The sequence below is a fragment of the Ailuropoda melanoleuca genome, chromosome 3 (genome assembly GCF_002007445.2).
Source record: "Ailuropoda melanoleuca isolate Jingjing chromosome 3, ASM200744v2, whole genome shotgun sequence".
NCBI lineage: Eukaryota > Metazoa > Chordata > Mammalia > Carnivora > Ursidae > Ailuropoda > Ailuropoda melanoleuca.
In genome coordinates, this window is record NC_048220.1 from 43,892,044 (window position 1) to 43,909,390 (window position 17,347).

The 17,347-nt window shown below is 34.3% G+C and overlaps 1 protein-coding gene across 5 annotated transcripts in view; it reads right to left on the reverse strand.

Annotated features, from left to right (window-relative positions):
- The window catches only part of ADAMTS6 (ADAM metallopeptidase with thrombospondin type 1 motif 6), a 295,037-nt gene that overhangs the window by 93,701 nt on the left and 183,989 nt on the right, over positions 1–17,347 (reverse strand). For 4 of the 5 annotated variants that reach the window (XR_004624085.1, XM_002919303.4, XM_034656287.1 and 1 more), the window contains one exon: positions 4,422–4,529. Coding sequence is in view for 4 of the 5 variants with exons in the window: in XM_002919303.4 (XP_002919349.1) it covers positions 4,422–4,529 (108 nt within the window). In the remaining variant the exon portion in view is untranslated. The remainder of the gene's footprint in view (positions 1–4,421; positions 4,530–17,347) is intronic. The other variant, XM_034656286.1, reaches the window with a different exon arrangement.

The following is a 17,347-nucleotide window of genomic DNA, read 5'->3' on the forward strand; positions in this document are numbered from 1 at the left end:
AATCCTATTCTAATCCAGTCCTATGTTTCCCATGCAAAGATACTAGGAATCAGTGTTATGTATGTGTAGGCCTAAATACTGGGCTATATGTCTAATTGGTCTTGTAGAATCATTAAATCAATCTTTTGGCAATAAACCAAGTATTGGAAACTTTTTTGGTCACCATCAGAGCTTACAAAGATTGAGTTTTGATTTTCCTTAATATCCTGTTCAGTAACAATGCCAACACTACTATCAGAGTTTTTACAGTCTGAATCTTTATTATTTTATCATGTATGGCATCCCTCTGATTCCCGTCCAAAGAGCTATTGTTGATGCCATGACTAAGGAAAGTTCTTTTGGCTGAAAACTATATTGATTGATTTGTAAGAGTGTGACCTGTGGACACACAGTACCAGTGCACCGTCTGGGCTCATCAAATTTCCTCCTTTGGTTAATGCTACTGTCCCTGAGCACATCCATTCAGACCATATGGTTCTTATTCAATACTTGAATGGCTTATTCAGGCAAACATCCAATGGCTGTAATAGCGATGTCAGACCCCCCAGGACTCACGCAAAGATCAGTTTTTAATTTTTTGGCCATATTTCTTACTCCATCTGCTAAATGTGCATGGAACAGTTCCCATACTTACATGGAACATTTGTGGAACTGCGCCCCCGGGCAGGGATCCCATATCTTTTGCAGCCAGAGTTTGACGAGATCATTGTGGATCCAGTCCTCTGGATATGTCTACGCTATCACTTGAGCAATATTTCTCCCCTCCCCCAACTTTTCTTTTTTAAAGGATGTATTCAAAAAACTATGAACAGCTTTGGTTTTATCCTGCTGGCTAGGCAGGATGTAGGTTTTTTCTTGTTCCTTCTGAAGACAGTAGTTTTGAAATTCAAAGTTAAGATCAGAGGTCAGCCATGGGTATTCTATTCATGTTTCCGAGACACACAAACTCATGCTTATACTCTCTGATGCTTGTTAGTGCCAGTTAAGACAGTCTGGTGAAGAATTTTCTGCCCACCATCATCTAAGGTTGGAAAATAATAATGAAATGAATGATGATGCTCTAGGAATACACACAGGCACCTTCCCTCTGAAGAAGCCCACAAAAAGCTCACTGAAATATCATCTTATTCCATCCTTACAAAATCTCTACAAAATGTTGAAATAGATCTCTCTCGTTTTAAAGTGGAGATTCATTATTTTGCCAGTCGTAATACAATTCTGCCCATAGTGCTTTCTGATCGTAATTCCTGAGATAACAAATTGTAACAGGTAGATAAGTGAAAAATCCACTTAGTATTAAAGGGTAAAATACATTGTCACCACCAATCTCAGGCTCAGTGACCCACTTTATTCCTGTGACAAGAAAAATTTGCTTTTTTCTCTGCAAAATTTCCCATCTGAAGGTAAGGTAAAATCAGAGGTAGTGTAGAGGGGCAAAGTTTCAACTTTGGAATCAGAAAGACCTGGGCTGGAGTCTCAGCTCTGCTTTTAAATTGCTGTGTAATCTTAGGCTTTCAAGTCTTACTCTTCCCATCTGTAAAGTGGAATTAAAACAGTACCCACCTCACAGGATTTTTGCCAATATTAAACAGAACAAATATGTGCCTGGCACAGCATAAGTACTTTAAAAATTTTCATTATCATCATCATCATCATGGTTACTGGTAAGGCCAACTATATTTTAATGCCACCCAAAGTTGACTAGACCAATTGAAATTTCTACTCTAATTGTGTCACTAGCTCTTTGCATGACTGTTTTGGTTGGAGTAAAAATTCTGAGTTCTGTTTTAATTTCCAAATAGGTAGAGACTTAAGAGAAAAACCTGCATTTGGCAACAGTAAACATGCTTCTCTTTTAAGGAAAAAAAAATAACTGCAATCAACAATAAAAATTCGTAAATAAATAACACGGCAAGTGCAGTTAGTAAAAAATAAATAAAACAAAGAATGGCTCAGCTCTCATTTCTAGTTCTTTATATTTTTTTCTCTTAAACGTGCAGGTTGATCTGATACTTTGAAAGCCTTTCATAAATTCACTGTTAATGATAGAGATAATTTGAGGGTCTTCGCACAGCACTCTGCCCTTTTCCTTTCTACAAGTCTGCATGTGTACTTGTTCTTTTCATTCACTCATTTGTTAGTCAATTTCATAAAGCTGTCTATTGATCTTCCATATCTCTGAAAGAATGGCTAATATTTGCTTTCTAGATTAACTGTATTTATTCTTATTTTTAAATATTTATTTATTTATTTATTTATTTATTTATTTATTTTAAGTAGGTTCTACGCCTTGTGTGGAGCCCTGTAGATTAATTTTAGATGGTGAAATCCAACATATTGACTATATGAAACTACGACGTTGTGAATATGAATGATCTCTTGGTACACAAACTTTGTTATACTTACAAAGTTCTTAAATAGTTTTTCATGGAGCCCAAGATGTCCTGTTGAGGCATGTTAGAAGCTGAGAAGGGTTCGAGGACAGGGTAAGGAGGTAGGAAGGAGTTCTTTTAACAAGAGTATTTCCATTTTTTCAAATGTACATATCAGAATTCTGTAGACTTCATTTGAAGAAAGGATTTAGGGATCAAAAAGTTGACAACCATTAACCAAAATTAAGAATGTGAATCTTTAGGGGTGCTGGCTCGCTCAATTGGAAAAGCATACCACTCTTGATCTCAGGGTCATGAGTTCGAGCCACATGTTGGGTGTAGAGATTACTTAAATAAGCTCTAAAAAAAGAATGTGAATCTTAAGAAATCAAATATATTTTTGTCCCATTTTATTCACTTTCTCCTGTCTGTGTTTACTTGTGTGTATGCTTAAAAGTATTATATCTCTGCTTACCTAAATTTAAATTCCATACTGTTAGCTTTAGTATTATTGAGAGTGTTTTCTTGGCATCCCTCAAAATTGTTGGTAATTTCCAAAAAAAAATCACCTCTATCACATATAGGCAAATAGCTGTAAGATATAACATTTGAGGGTCCTACTATTAAGCACAAATGATAAGATATTAAATATGCATTTACCATACAAATGATTAGTGGGGTTGAGCTATGTGTTCTCAGATAGCCACTACTCGTGGTTTCCTTACTTGAAGTGATTATATAAATTTATAGAATGTTAGTAGGAGGACTGTGAGATGTTTAAAAGAATGAATTCTTTATGCTTGGGATATAAAAATAAAGTAAAATAAGAAGAGCCATCAAGCTTAATGATAGTATTACTCTAGGCAAAAAGAAACTATGGCCATGGACTAGATCACAAGAATAATAATCAATCAAGGGCAAATAAAGGAAGAGATTCTCACTGTAACTTCCCCCCCCCTTACTATAATGTATTTCTTCTAAGTACAGATTGATGTAAATTGCTACTTGTCGTTGACAAGAACTGCTGACTCCAAAATAAACCTAGACTGTTGTTTCAAGAATGCAGTTCTTAATATTTTCTATTACTTCAGTGAAAAAAAAAAGAAAGAATTTTTGGTAGTGTGTGAAGGTCTCTGTATTTTTATTGGCTACTTACAAAGTCTCAAAAAAAGATCCTTAATCCTTTAAAAATGACCCTATCAATTCATACAGTTAGCACAATTTACCAACATTTCCAAACTCAGCATGGAAAAGCCATCAACATGGCAGTAGGTCACAGGTCCTGAATGAAGCCGTCAGCAAGGATTAATAAAACTGTGACAGCTGCCCAAAAGCTTTCATTCTTTTAATCAGATTGCAACCTGAAATTCAGTGTAATCTTTGTTGAAAGTACCCCAGCTAACATGGAAGAATTCAGAACTGAGAACAGAAGACAGTAGTAGTTATTATTGTAAATTCGGTATCTAGTAATAAATTCTAGAATTCACATATATAGCAATTCCTAAAGAATTTCAGAAATAGCATAAACTATTCTTATACGTTCGAACAATTCTTAACAATGATATTTTTTGAAAATTAGACTGATGAAGCTAAAATTATTTAGCTACAATTTCTATGCTCAGTAAATTGTTTAATTATTCCTCTACTACTACCCCTTTCTCTTACATTGTAATTTTAAATCAACTCTAGTTTGACTCTAGTTATAAAGTATACTTGTGGGAATTATTTATCAGGAAGAAACCTAGACTTATATGACTGAACAAACTATATTATATGACAACAAGATTATTGGATTTTCTGGACAAATATATACATATATGCGCAGAAAGGTGTAACTGGGCTAGAAAATAAATAGTCACTGTAATTTCCCAAATGTTGCAAATGTGCAGATATCTATATGTGCCACTTAACTCATCAGGCAAGGTATCTACTGTTTTCTCAAATGTATTTTAAATTAGTATGCACGATTTCCTAGGGGTTGAATACCAACACCAGAAATGGATCAGATTACTCTACTTGTCAAATAGATAATAAATCATTTGAGCTTACCCCCTTTTCAATATTCCCAGTTTGACAGAGTGTTCCTTCAGCTGCAGGAATACTGTTGGTGACACAGCGGTTGCTTTTGCTGAGACACCAGAGCTCTCTACACACTTCCTAGGAAAGAAGGCAAAAAGCAAGTTGATCAGAAGTAGAGACCAAAATCATGTCTGCTTGTTCCATAAAATATACCTACGTGCACTCAGCATTACTTTAAAAAGACATCTCAGGTGTTTTTCTACTGTTGAAGCATAAAAGATGAAGATTTTGGAGAGATTCTTATGCAAGATGTGTTACCCATTTTGCAGAATTATTTAAATATTTTTTTTTATAATTCTTATTTTAGTGGGTAAAGAATGTCTTAGTTTTTTTTAAATTAGGATCTTTAAAAAATAATGTGCAGAAATTTCACTAATGAACTGGTGCACCTGGCTGGCTCAGTCAGTAGAACACAGGACTCCTGATCTCGGGATTTTAAGTTCGAGGCCCACATTGGGTGTAGAGACTGCTTAAAGATAAAAAATCTTTAAAAAGGAATTCTTAAAAAAAAAATTTCATTGCTATAGAAGAGTAGGGAGAATGGATGAATATGTAGAAAGGAAATAATTTTATTACCTTCAAGAATATACAATTGTACAAACTTACCAATTACTAATACACTGTCACCAGGTAGACTTACTGTAATAGTCAAAAGACCATTTCAAAAAGAAAAAAAAAAAGTACATGGGCAAGGGCAAGGAGTAATTTCTAAAATTCATAAAGAACAATCTAGCAATGTTATTTGCAGATCATCAGTGCAGCCCACCTGCATGAAAAGGAAATGTGGTTTTGAACAAATGTTGCTATTTATGTGTCATTTTCACAACTGACATATTTCAGATGTTGTTTGGGTCTGTCTTGTCTTCTTTACTATGATTTCTTTGAAGAAAATACTCAAATTTTTCAATTTCTTTTTATATTTCTTTTTATATAAGATCACCGACTAGCATCATTACTGATAGTACAAGTTTTTAAATTAAACTAGAACCATTTAGTATAAAATACATATTTGCAATAAAAATACATTAATCTGGAGTGCAAAGATAAAATTATTTATAACATTCACTTTTATTGCTATTATTCACCAACTGCTCTTTTTACTCTCAAAACATCATTATAAAAACTTATGTCACATAAACACAATTCAGAAATGAAGTGGTAACGTATTTAGTTCACTGGTTCACCGTGGAAATGCCCCACAGGGTATAACATTGAGGGGATCTATTTGGGCTCCTCCTTAGGATGCTCCCTTCCACCAGGCACAAAAGAAGACATATAATTTCTATTAAACTTTTTTTTTAAAACACTATTTATTTACCTATTTAAGAGAGACAGAGGGAGAGAGAGAGAGAGAGAGCGCTCACCCGTGAGTGGCAGGGGTGGGGAGGAGGCAGAGGGAGGAGAAGTACTGTCCCCACTGAGCAGGAAGCCCCACACGGAGCTCGATCCCAGGACCCCAGGATCATGACCTGAGCCAAAGGCAGATGCTTAACCGACTGAGCTACCCAGGCGCCCCTCTATTGGACTATTGAAATGCTTTCAAATAAATCTACTCTATATCTACTTCACTAACTTTAATAATCTACTTTAAACTCTATTTGGAGAACTACTGAGCTAGAAGAGAGCTAAAACATTACAAAAGATAAACAACATGTACTGTAGATCATAATATAATCTTCCTGTTCTTACAACTTAATGTACTACAGATTCTACTTTCTTCAAAGTTTCAGCTTCTGTTTTACGAGAACATGATTTATACTATTCTAGTGTTCCTTTCCTATAGGAGATGGTTTCTTAATATACGTTCCTAAATATATTATTTCAGCTTAATATTAGAAAAACAGTAGGACTAACATTTTAGGGTCTTAAAATACTATCCCATACATCAAAAATATCTATATTCAAAGAAAAATATGTTCACTAAAACAGAGAAACATTGCTAAAAAATGTATTAAGAGATTACAAAAAAATTATCCATGATCCTGGACTATACTCCTGATCTTTTATGATTTTTATTAAGTCTAAATCTACTTTAGACAGAAGTAAAAGAAGCCTGAAGTTTAGATAGAACTGTGAAATGAAAATTCTATCATTGAAAGGACGATGTTCATTGCATCTATTAGGAAAACATACTATGAGGTCAACTTACAGAAACTCTTTTTGCCAAAAGTGCCTTGAAAAGCTCTACCCCAAATGGCAAACGCGCAAGATATTTTTCCGAAACTTTAATCTCAAGATTCACAGTACAGCCCTTGATAGAGCCTTCTTATCCTATAGAGAATAACACATTTTGAAAGGTAGTTTCCCACTGCTAACAGGACTTTATTACCTAGTGGGCTCCTGGGGATTGGAATTTTGCTAGGGCATTAACTTCCCACAGATTACTGTTTAAAGCATGGGACTGTAAATCTATGTTTAGGAAATACTCCCAAAATGTTAAACTAGTCTCGGAAAAGGCTCTGAAGAGTTTTCAAATAGATCTCTTATCTAGAATGTCAACTTGAATAATAAAGATCAATGATATCTCAATTAAGATTTCCCAAGATAAAAAAACTCACTTGAAAGATAAAAACTAAGAAAATTTTATTTTATACTAAGATATCAAGAGGCACAGTTCCTGAAAGAACTTGAGAACAGTTTTCTTTTTAAAAAAGATTTTATTTATTTAATTTAGAGAGAGACAGACACCATGTGCATGAGTGGGCAGGGATGTGCAGAGGAGGAGGGAGAAGGGGAAGGACAGAATCTCAAGCAGATTCCATGCTGAGCGCAGAGCACCACATGGGGCTCAATCCGATGATTCCGAGATCATGACCTGAGCTCAAACCAAAAGCCAGACACTTAACCAACTGAGCCAACCCAGGCACCTAGAGAACATTTTCATACATTCAGAAATACCCTTCTTTAAACTGCTGGATCCTAGAGCATAGATGATACATTTGCATGGGTATATACATAAGTATTTCAGTTGCCAAATAAGCACCCTAAGATAGGTCCCAAGCTGGTTCACTAGTGGGTTAAGTGCATTCTGAAATTTTTTGGCTCTTGAGAAATTTGTATAACAACCATCATAGTAGATGGATTAATATCCCTAAATAAAATAAGATGATGGAGTATAATCAGTGAGAGAGATTGATGATTTTTTTTGACTACCCACTATCTTAGCTCTAGAAGAACACAGTTCTCTTTCACATACTCATATTTCTTTATAGGAGAAGTTAAGATTTATTAAGATTACTCTTACAACTTCTATGAACTAATAAACCACTGGCTGTGTTACGGTGATTCCCTTCTCTAACCCTACAGTTTATTTTGGGAAAACTCTGTAGGAGGAAGTTTGGTCTTTGTGCTTGCCCTTCAGTTTAAGGAAGGAGAGTGAAGTTATCAACAATCTTTACCAAGGGAAATTTCTGTTACATGATGCTGAAAATTGGAAATGGACTCTCTAATTTCATGGGCCCAACTTCTAACCAATTGGGAGGACTGCCTGGAAAAACAAAACATTGTTTCTCATTCATTCAAGAATATTTCTTGAGCATCTACTATTCACCAGGCATTGTATTAGTGTAATGAAAAAATTACACTATCAAAGAATTTACAGGAACCAGGGAGAAGGTAGGGTATGATCAGACACATAGCTCAATGCCACAGATTGGTACTGCTCTATGGAGTTTTTAATATTCTGTTACAAAACTAGAAGAGTGATATCAATGTGGTTAGATTTTTTTCATGAAATTAAATTTATTTTAGCAGACTCTTATTTGTTTTATTCTTTTTACTTTTTAGGTGTTACAATAAACTGTAAGGTCCCTGAGAGCAGGGTGTGTGTGTTAATGGCAGTCTTGACAAAATGTTTCTACTTGGCAAAATTAAAAGTTGACATCCGTGTGTTGTTTGCTTATTTTCAGGGAGAAATTTCTCTTGCCTACAAAAATCTAAAAGCTTGTGAACCACTCACTGCCCAAAACTTGATAATCAGTGTTTTTTAAAACATATCAATGTGTTTATCAATTGTTTCTTATGTCCCAGCACTACCCTCTGAATTCAAATTCTTTCTTTTTGATATGCATCCTTTCAGAGTTAATTTAGAAAGAGACTCTTGTTCCTTTTTTTTTTTTTTTAGGTTTATTTATTTTAGAGATATGGAGGAGGGGGAAGGGCCAGAGGGAGAGGGAGACAGAATCTCAAGCAGACTCCCTGTTGAACACTGAGCCTGACATGGGGCTCTGTTGCACAACACTGAGATGATGACTGAGCTGAAATCAAGAGTTGGAAGTTTAACTGAGTGAGCCACCCAGGCACCAGGGGGCTCTAGTTCTTCATTGTTTTGAAATATATTTATTTTACACTCACTTTTAATATGATATTTTGATTAAATATAGAATTCTAGGCTCACATTTATGTTATCTCAGCATCTGAAGGTATTAAGTTCACTGAAAAATCATTTGTCAGTCTAATCACCATTTCTTTGTGATCAAGTCTAGCTGCTTTCAAGAGTTTGTCTTGGCTATAGTGCAGTTCCAGCACTGTTATCTCTGTTCTTTTATTTATCTACTTGGGGCTCATGCTTTGAATTTACATCTTTCTTTGATTCTGAAAAATTATTAGTTATGTAATTTATATAATATGTATAATTATAGTTATATAATGAGTGGTATATTATAAACATTTTGTAATATATGACTTTCCCATTCTTCTAGAACTTCTATTGGATATTATTGTTCTAACCACCATGTCTCTTAAATTCTTTTCATATTTACCGTATATTTTTCAATTGGGGTTCTAATCTTTCTGTTTGTTCATGTCATGGTGGATTGTTTCCTCATGTTGTTTGTTATTTTCCCTTCAAGCTTATCTTCAGGGAATCCTGTTTTTTCACGGAGCATCCTGTGCTTCCGGAGTTGCAGAAGTATAGCTTTGTGCATCTGTTTCTGTCATATATCCCAAGGTTTCACCTGTTTTTTCTTTCACTAGTTTTCGTGTGGATCTATTTGGTCAGCATCATGCATGGAGACTGTGCAAAGTCATACTCTGTTCTTATGTGAGGCACAAGCCTAGAGCTTCAATTTCTCGTGTGAGCTATTTTTCCCCATCCAAAGCAAAGGGCAGACATTTCCACTTAACTTACTTGTCATTTCCATTTAGCTATTTCTTCATAGTAGAAATGACCCTTACCTCATACCCAAGGTGATGTCCCTAACTTGGAAAACATCAGCTTACCAGCTTGCCATTTGAACTAAAACTCCTCATTTCTGGCATACTCCTCATTTCTGGCATACCCCTACCTTCCTTTTTTTTTGTTTTGATATACATAAGCTTTCTGCTGAAACATAATAAATGCATTCTGTGAAAACCCCTGCATTCTGTAAGACCACTTACAAAGAAAACAGGATTTATGGCAAAAATAGGGTTGGAGCAGACCACTGAAAACCTAGGTAATTTCATAGCCAGAAAACTTTGCACCGTTAAATCTCTGCATTTGATCCCAGCACCCCAGTCAGTTGATCCTTTATAGCCTTAAGCCCTGGGTTGTAATGCTTTCTTCTTACAAATGTAGGTCTTTGAGGATATCTGCCTCCAACAGACACCATTTTCATAAAAATTAAGAACTGAATTCAAGGTGTATCTTCTTTATCAGTCAATTTTTAAAAATAACATAAAGGATGTACAATTACAGATTCTTCATTTGCCCTCATGATTTTAATAGATTGTTTAAGGCTTTGGGAATGGAGCCACTAAGTGATCTACTCTGTCCAATAAAGACCCTTCTTTGGACTTGAAGGTTTGTTTTTTTTTCCCCCTGAGAGTTTATATAATTCTTTTTGTGAGAAAGCTTACCTGAAGTCCACAACATTAATGCACTAGGAAACAATCACATATGAACAAACAAGACTTATGCATTATACTGGTATCATTCCACAGTCTGTTAATTTATCCATGTGTCTTTTCATCACAGAAACACATGTTATAGCTAAATAAATGATATTTAATTATGTTTTATTCATTTTATTGCTCTGGCATTTTCTGCTTTTATACCTGGAAAAGTGATTGTATTTACTGTTTGTCATGTTTTTGAAACTGAAAGTCTTTTCCTAGACATAAAAAAGCAAGTTATATAGATAACTGGAGACAAAATATGAATGCCAACTTAGAAGAGAAGTCATTTGAATAAACAGATAAAAGCCAGGAGAAGATATGAGTTCAATGTATAGAAAAGTCTTCCAAAAGTCTGAACTGAAAAATGATGAAATAAAACCATATCTCCCATTACTGAAGAAGATACTAAAGCGTACACTTCACAACTTCTTAGCAGCAGTGTTGCAGGCGGGAAAAAAAATTAAAAAAAGGAACTAACACTTTTCAGGGTACACAGTCAACTACTGTGCAAGACATATTCATATTTGTATCGCACTTAATCATCACTAAAATCTTGGAAAGTGTGAGAAACATTACGTTCAGAAAGATTTAGCAATTTGCTTCAATCCTAACTAAACCTGTATTTGAATCAGTTCTATCTGATATTAATGCCCAAAATACCTTCACACAACTAAACTACTTTCCCATTTCTCTTAAATGTACAACAACTGAATAAAGTCACTAGCCATTAAGAAAACATTTACTTGTATTCTAATGTAATATAAAATCTCACTCAATGTTCATAACACCCTCTTATCCTTTACTCATATTTTAAAGGAAAGTATCTCCAAATTAATTATTCTCATGTACTAATACATAACATATAAACTCATTATATGAGCTTAGACATCAACTTATGTATTATTATTATTGGAACTTTTGAACATAACAATACCTTGCATTTGGATTTTAAAAAAGATACTGTTAACATACTCCTCAAAAGTATTCCATGGTCTTCCAAGAGACAAGACATTTAAAATAGTCCTACTTATTTAAAATTTTAATATCCACTCCCAGATTCTAGTCTATTTGATTTTTAAAATGAATGACACTGTTTACAAGCATTAACAATAAAAAATTGCAAATATAAGTAATAATAAAAATACATATAAGGCTTGTAGCTTTAAAGTAATTATCTAGGGGCGCCTGGGTGGCAGAGCGGTTAAGCATCTGCCTTCGGCTCAGGACGTGATCCCGACGTTATGGGATGGAGCCCCACGTCAGGCTCCTCCGCTATGAACCTGCTTCTTCCTCTCCCACTCCCCCTGCTTGTGTTCCCTCTCTCGCTGGCTGTCTCTATCTCTGTCAAATAAATAAATAAAATCTCTAAAAAAAATAAAGTAATTATCTAAAGTAAAATAATGTATCTGATATTCAGAAAACAAGTTTGTAAAAAACTGGACTAGATCTTTGTTGATCAGAACAGAATAACTGATTATTCTACATTCAAAAAGACTTTCAAAATAATAAAATAAATTGGAATCATCTCTTCTAATGTTTTCGTAACTATGTTTTCATAAATATAGCTCTTACAAGATACTAAAAAATGGGAAGAAGAGTCCTTTGATTTACCTGAGAAAATTAAAATTAGCAGTTTACACAGGGGGGAAAGAGATATCATAAAATTACCAAACCATTTTATAATTATGATATCATTAAAGAAGTAAAACAGTATACAAAGAGAAAACAGGCTCTTTAAGGCTAGATGGTTTTTGTTTTTTTAAATTTTTTTTAAACAAATGTAAGGATCATAGAAGAAACATACACATATTTTCTGCCCTTGGGAAACCCTAAACCCTATGCCATCTTGGGTCTTTGGTTCTGAATGTGAAACATTTTCTTTGTCCTCATTACCCTAGCAGTAACATCTCTCAACAGCTGTTTGCAATAAAGGATCCTGATGGCCAAGGGGGAGAGCAGAGCCTGAAGAGGTCACAAAGGAGCATCAGTGATTAGAAAGGTTACTTATCATGGTATCACACAAAGGAAAACTGAAAACCAGCATATGGTTATCCCATGGCCTGGCTCCAGGTGTTTACTAGCCGTCTGAAGAAAGAGAATAACGTACCCTTATTTTCAGCTTTAAATAGGTTAATACTGTTATGTAAGTAATTTAAATACAAGAGATCCTAGAAAGACATATATTTTTGTTATATATATATGTATATATGCATACAAATACATATACATACATATATATGTATAAAAAATGAATCTAGGAATGCAAGTTAAATAATTAACAATTTGAAGAGGTTAAAAAAATGATTAAATGGTTTGAAAAATACCTCTAAGAAGCAAACCCAAAGTAAAAACAAGTGATCTTTAAGAATATAAGCAATTATGTCCCTAAAATTTGGAGTTGAAATTTAAGAAAAATAAAAACAAATCAACTTCTTGTTAAGTATATGCCTAATAAGTAGATATATTTGGACTCCAAAAGAATATTGAAGTGCTAAAATAATTCCATGAATATTATTTCTATATCAAACCACACTGTAGAATATTTACACCACCTTAAAATCGGCCAGGAAAGTGGTTCTACAATCTCCTTCAGTGCAACATTCCAATATTTAATAACTTGAAATTCTTCCTACTACCTGATCTACAACCTTCCAGCTGTAAAAATTAAGACAACCGTATTTTTTTTCATGCTCTTGGTAGGGAAGAACAATTTGTTACCAGCAATCAAACTATAATAAATGTTCCAAAGCCTGAAGACGGTTTTAAGGCCAACATTTAGCCTCCTTTTTTATAGGCTACTCAAACTCTATTTCTTTAAGCTTCCCTTATATGTACTTCTAAATATTTCACTATCATTCTTTCCCAAGTTATCTGCTTCTCTTAAAAAAAAAATGGGTAGGTAGCCAACAATTCCCTAAAAAGACTTTATAATAAAGTCTTTTTATTAGAATGATTCTCAAGTCGAAAGCAATAATGACTTGAATCGTAACTAATTGATGGTGATAAAATAATAAGCAAAAGGGAGTAAGCATGAAAACATTAAAAACTTGAATCTGAGAGACAAAATATGTCAGGCTTTATTAAGTACTCTCCAGAGGGAGGATACCCTGAACAGGCAACTCAACTATCTTATCTTCAGCAGATTACTCTGCTTACAAATAGCTATACTTCAGGCAGATACAGCTTGATGGTATTCTTATTATAGTTATTAATTAACATGTTAATAAAAATAATTTATACCATCCTATATCTTAATTCTATGCTTACCAAACAACCTTTTGATAACAAATTGGCCTACTGGGTAGATTTCTTTAGGTGAGAAAATTTGCACGTTTCAGTAGAGTTGAGTGAATATCAAGGTACTTTGCTACCATAAATTAATAAATCCAGTTTTATAATATAAACCTATATATTCCGTTTGATCTTCCATTTCTAATATTAGATCTTAAAAATCTGTCATGACATAAAGTGTGGAACAAATATGGCATACTTAACCACTTACAGATTATTCTCTCATTAATCCTTAACTGATGATTTGTAAGTAAAATACACTGTGTGACACAAAAACATTTCCCATGGAAAGATTCAAAATGAATGAGAAGGTTTAAAATTCCCAAAGTTACGTTATGTTTTCTTTTTGTATGTTCTGTTTCCACCACAATACCCATGATTCTGCAACCTTTACGTTAAAATTATGGAATTTCTATACATAAACACTTTCATTCATTTCATCTCAGAGCTACGATGCAGTACCTTCCAGTATAAAAAGAATACATTTACATTTATACAGAAAAGCAAGGGCATTGCTACAAGGGCATATCAACTGTGGAGAGTTGCTTTAGTAATCTGTATAGAATGTGTTTGAAGGGGAAGAGAAAAGGAGACAGAGGAGGACATAGACCACTTTGTATTAAGTCTTTGATTTTCCAACATGGTTTCCCTGGATTACAGTATTATACTGGTTTCCTAAGACACAATATGTTGTAGAAATTCTGTGATTTTCTGCACACCAATATCCCTCTTGGTCTCATTCATTAAAACACCTTCAATAGTTACCCATTGCTCTTAAGATAAAAACCTAGAATTCTTAACACAGCCTATTAGGTGCACACACAGCTCCTAACCCATTTTTCTATCTCATTTAGAAGGTACTTGCTTTGAGAGCTACAGCAACACTAGCCTTCTGTCAGCTCTTCAAATACACAAAAAAGTCACAAAGGCATTCCTCCTACTATCTCTTCACCATATAATTCTTCTCACTCATTTATTCAACAAATATTTTTTGAGCTTGTACTATAAGGCAAGCATCATGCCACTCACTATGTAAACAGCCATGAACAAGGCAGGTGGGATTCCTATTCTCATGGAACTTATGTTCTATTATAATTATCAGTTCATTCTTCTAACAGATATTTATTGAGCACCTATCATGCATGAGCCAGGCTCTGTTCTATGTGTTACGGAAAGAAAAGGGAATGAAAAAGGCAAAATCTCTGCGCCAAGGAAAAATCTATCCTAGTGGGAAAAACAGAAAGAAACAAGAGGATTTAGCATTATATATACTATGTTTAAAAGTAATAAATGTTAAGGAGAAAAATAAAGAAAGGAAAATGACAGGGAGTGTGTGTGTGCATGCATATGTGCATGTGTGCACACACAATTTTAGATAAAATTGTTAGGGAAAGCCTTACCTAGAAGATCACATTTAAATAATTAATGAGTAATTGAATAAGCAGAATGATCATGGCTTGAAATGACTGCTCTGAAGGAAATAAAAAGCATGATGTGAAAAAGAAAAACTGGGAGAAGTCTTTGTCTATAGATTGACCAAAGGCCTGTCTGAAAAGAAAATGCATTTGAGCCGAGACTGAAGGATGTGACTGAGTCAAAATGTGGCCCTTCGGATAAAGAAAAGGGGGGTAATCAGAAGGGGGAATGAAACATGAGAGACTATGGACTATGAGAAACAAACTGAAGACTTCAGAGGGGAGGGGGGTGGGGGAATGGGATAGGCTGGTGATGGGTAGTAAGGAGGGCACGTATTGCATGGTGCACTGGGTGTTATACACAACTAATGAAGCATCAAACTTTACATCGGAATCCGGGGATGTACTGTATGGTGATTAACAAAATATAATAAAAAAATCATTAAAAAAATGTGGCCCTTCGAATATCTTCATATGCTCCCCAAATGCAGATGACTTAGATTCCCCTACAGCACTACCAGCATATCAACTGTAGAGGAATTTATAATGGATGACATAGATATTCATAGAAGAAAGGGAAAATTTTACTGAATGTCTGCCAGGTGCCAGGTAAAGAGAAAATACTTTGCATGGTTGTCATACCTTTCACCATCTGAAGTTTTAGAGAACAAGTTGGCTGCTCTTCACTGGAAACAGTGTCTGAGTAAAATCTATCAATCAATTCAAGGTCATAGGTAATAGTTAATGGTGAGCAGAATTTTATTTAAAATATTGTTTCATTGTGAAACCATGTATTAGATCATGTGTTTCCATCTGGGATATGGAATACATGATCCATTGATAAAACATTGTTCAGTTCTACATTAAAGTAAGTAATAACAATGTACAACATACTATTATGCATTTATGTGCTAATTTGTAAGTCTATGTGAACAGCAACAAACTTCATAGATAATAAAAATTTCCCATAAATTAAACAAAGCTATGGTATCTATAAAATTTTTCTTATATTATCCTGGGCCTTAAATCTACCTCTTCATGAGCAATCACCTTTCTCTCTCTCTCTCTCTCTCTCAAACCACTTTATTAAGGTATAATTGACAAACAAAAAGCTCTACACAGTTAATGCATACAACTTGATGAATCTGTAGGTAAGTACACATCTATGACATCATCACCACACTATGCCCTAAATATATCCATTACCTCCATAAGCTTCCTCCCATCCTCTGTATTATCATTATTGTGTGTGTTTGTGTGTCCATGTGATAAGAACACTAAATATAAGTTCTACCCTCTTTGCAAACTTTTAAGTACACAATTGAGTACTGTTTACTATAGGTACTATGCTGTACAGTACATATCTAGGACTTACTCATCTTACATAACGGAACTTTGTATTCCTCAACAAGTACCTCCACATTTTCAGTTTTCCCCAGGTTTTCCCCTGGTAACTACCATTTTACTCCCTGCTTCTTTAAGTTTGACTATTTCAGATTCTGAATATAAGTGGTATCATGGTAGTATTTGTACTTTCTTGTTTGCCTTATTTCACTTAGCAGGTTCATCCATGTTGTCACAGATGTCAGAATCTCCATCTCTGTAGGCCTGGATAATATTCCATTGTAAGTTCTTACATTTTCTTTATTCACTTGTTTGTCAATGACATTTTAGGTTGCTTCCATATCTGAGTTATTGTGAATAATGTTGCAATGCATTTGAGAGTATACATATCTCTTCAAGATGCTGATTCCCCATCCCAGCTACTGTGAATAGATCTCTTTGAGATGCTGATTTTAATTCTTTTGGGTATACACCCAGAAGTGGGACTACTGGATCATTATGGTATTTCTATTTTTTTTTTTTTTAAGAAATCTCCATACTATTTTCCATAGTGGCTGCACCACTTTACATTTCCACTATCAGTGCACAAGTGTTCCTTTTTCTCCACATTCTTGTCAATATTTGTTTTCTTTTGTATTTGCTTTTGTTTGTTTATTTTTATTATAACCATCCTAAGAGGTGTGATGTAATAGCTCATCGTGGTTATGATTTGCATTTTCCTGATGATTAGTGATGTTGAGCACCTTTTAATATACCTATTGGCCATTTATATGTCTTCTTTTAAGAAATGGCTATTCAGTTCTTTGCCCATTTTTTAATTGGGTTATTTGGGGTGTGGTTTTTGCTATTGAGTTGTACGTGTTTCTTAAATATTTTGGACATAAATCCTTTACCAGATATATTTTCTTCCATTCCATAAGTTGCCTTTTCATTTTGTTGACTGTCTCCTTTGTTGTGCAGAAGCCTTTT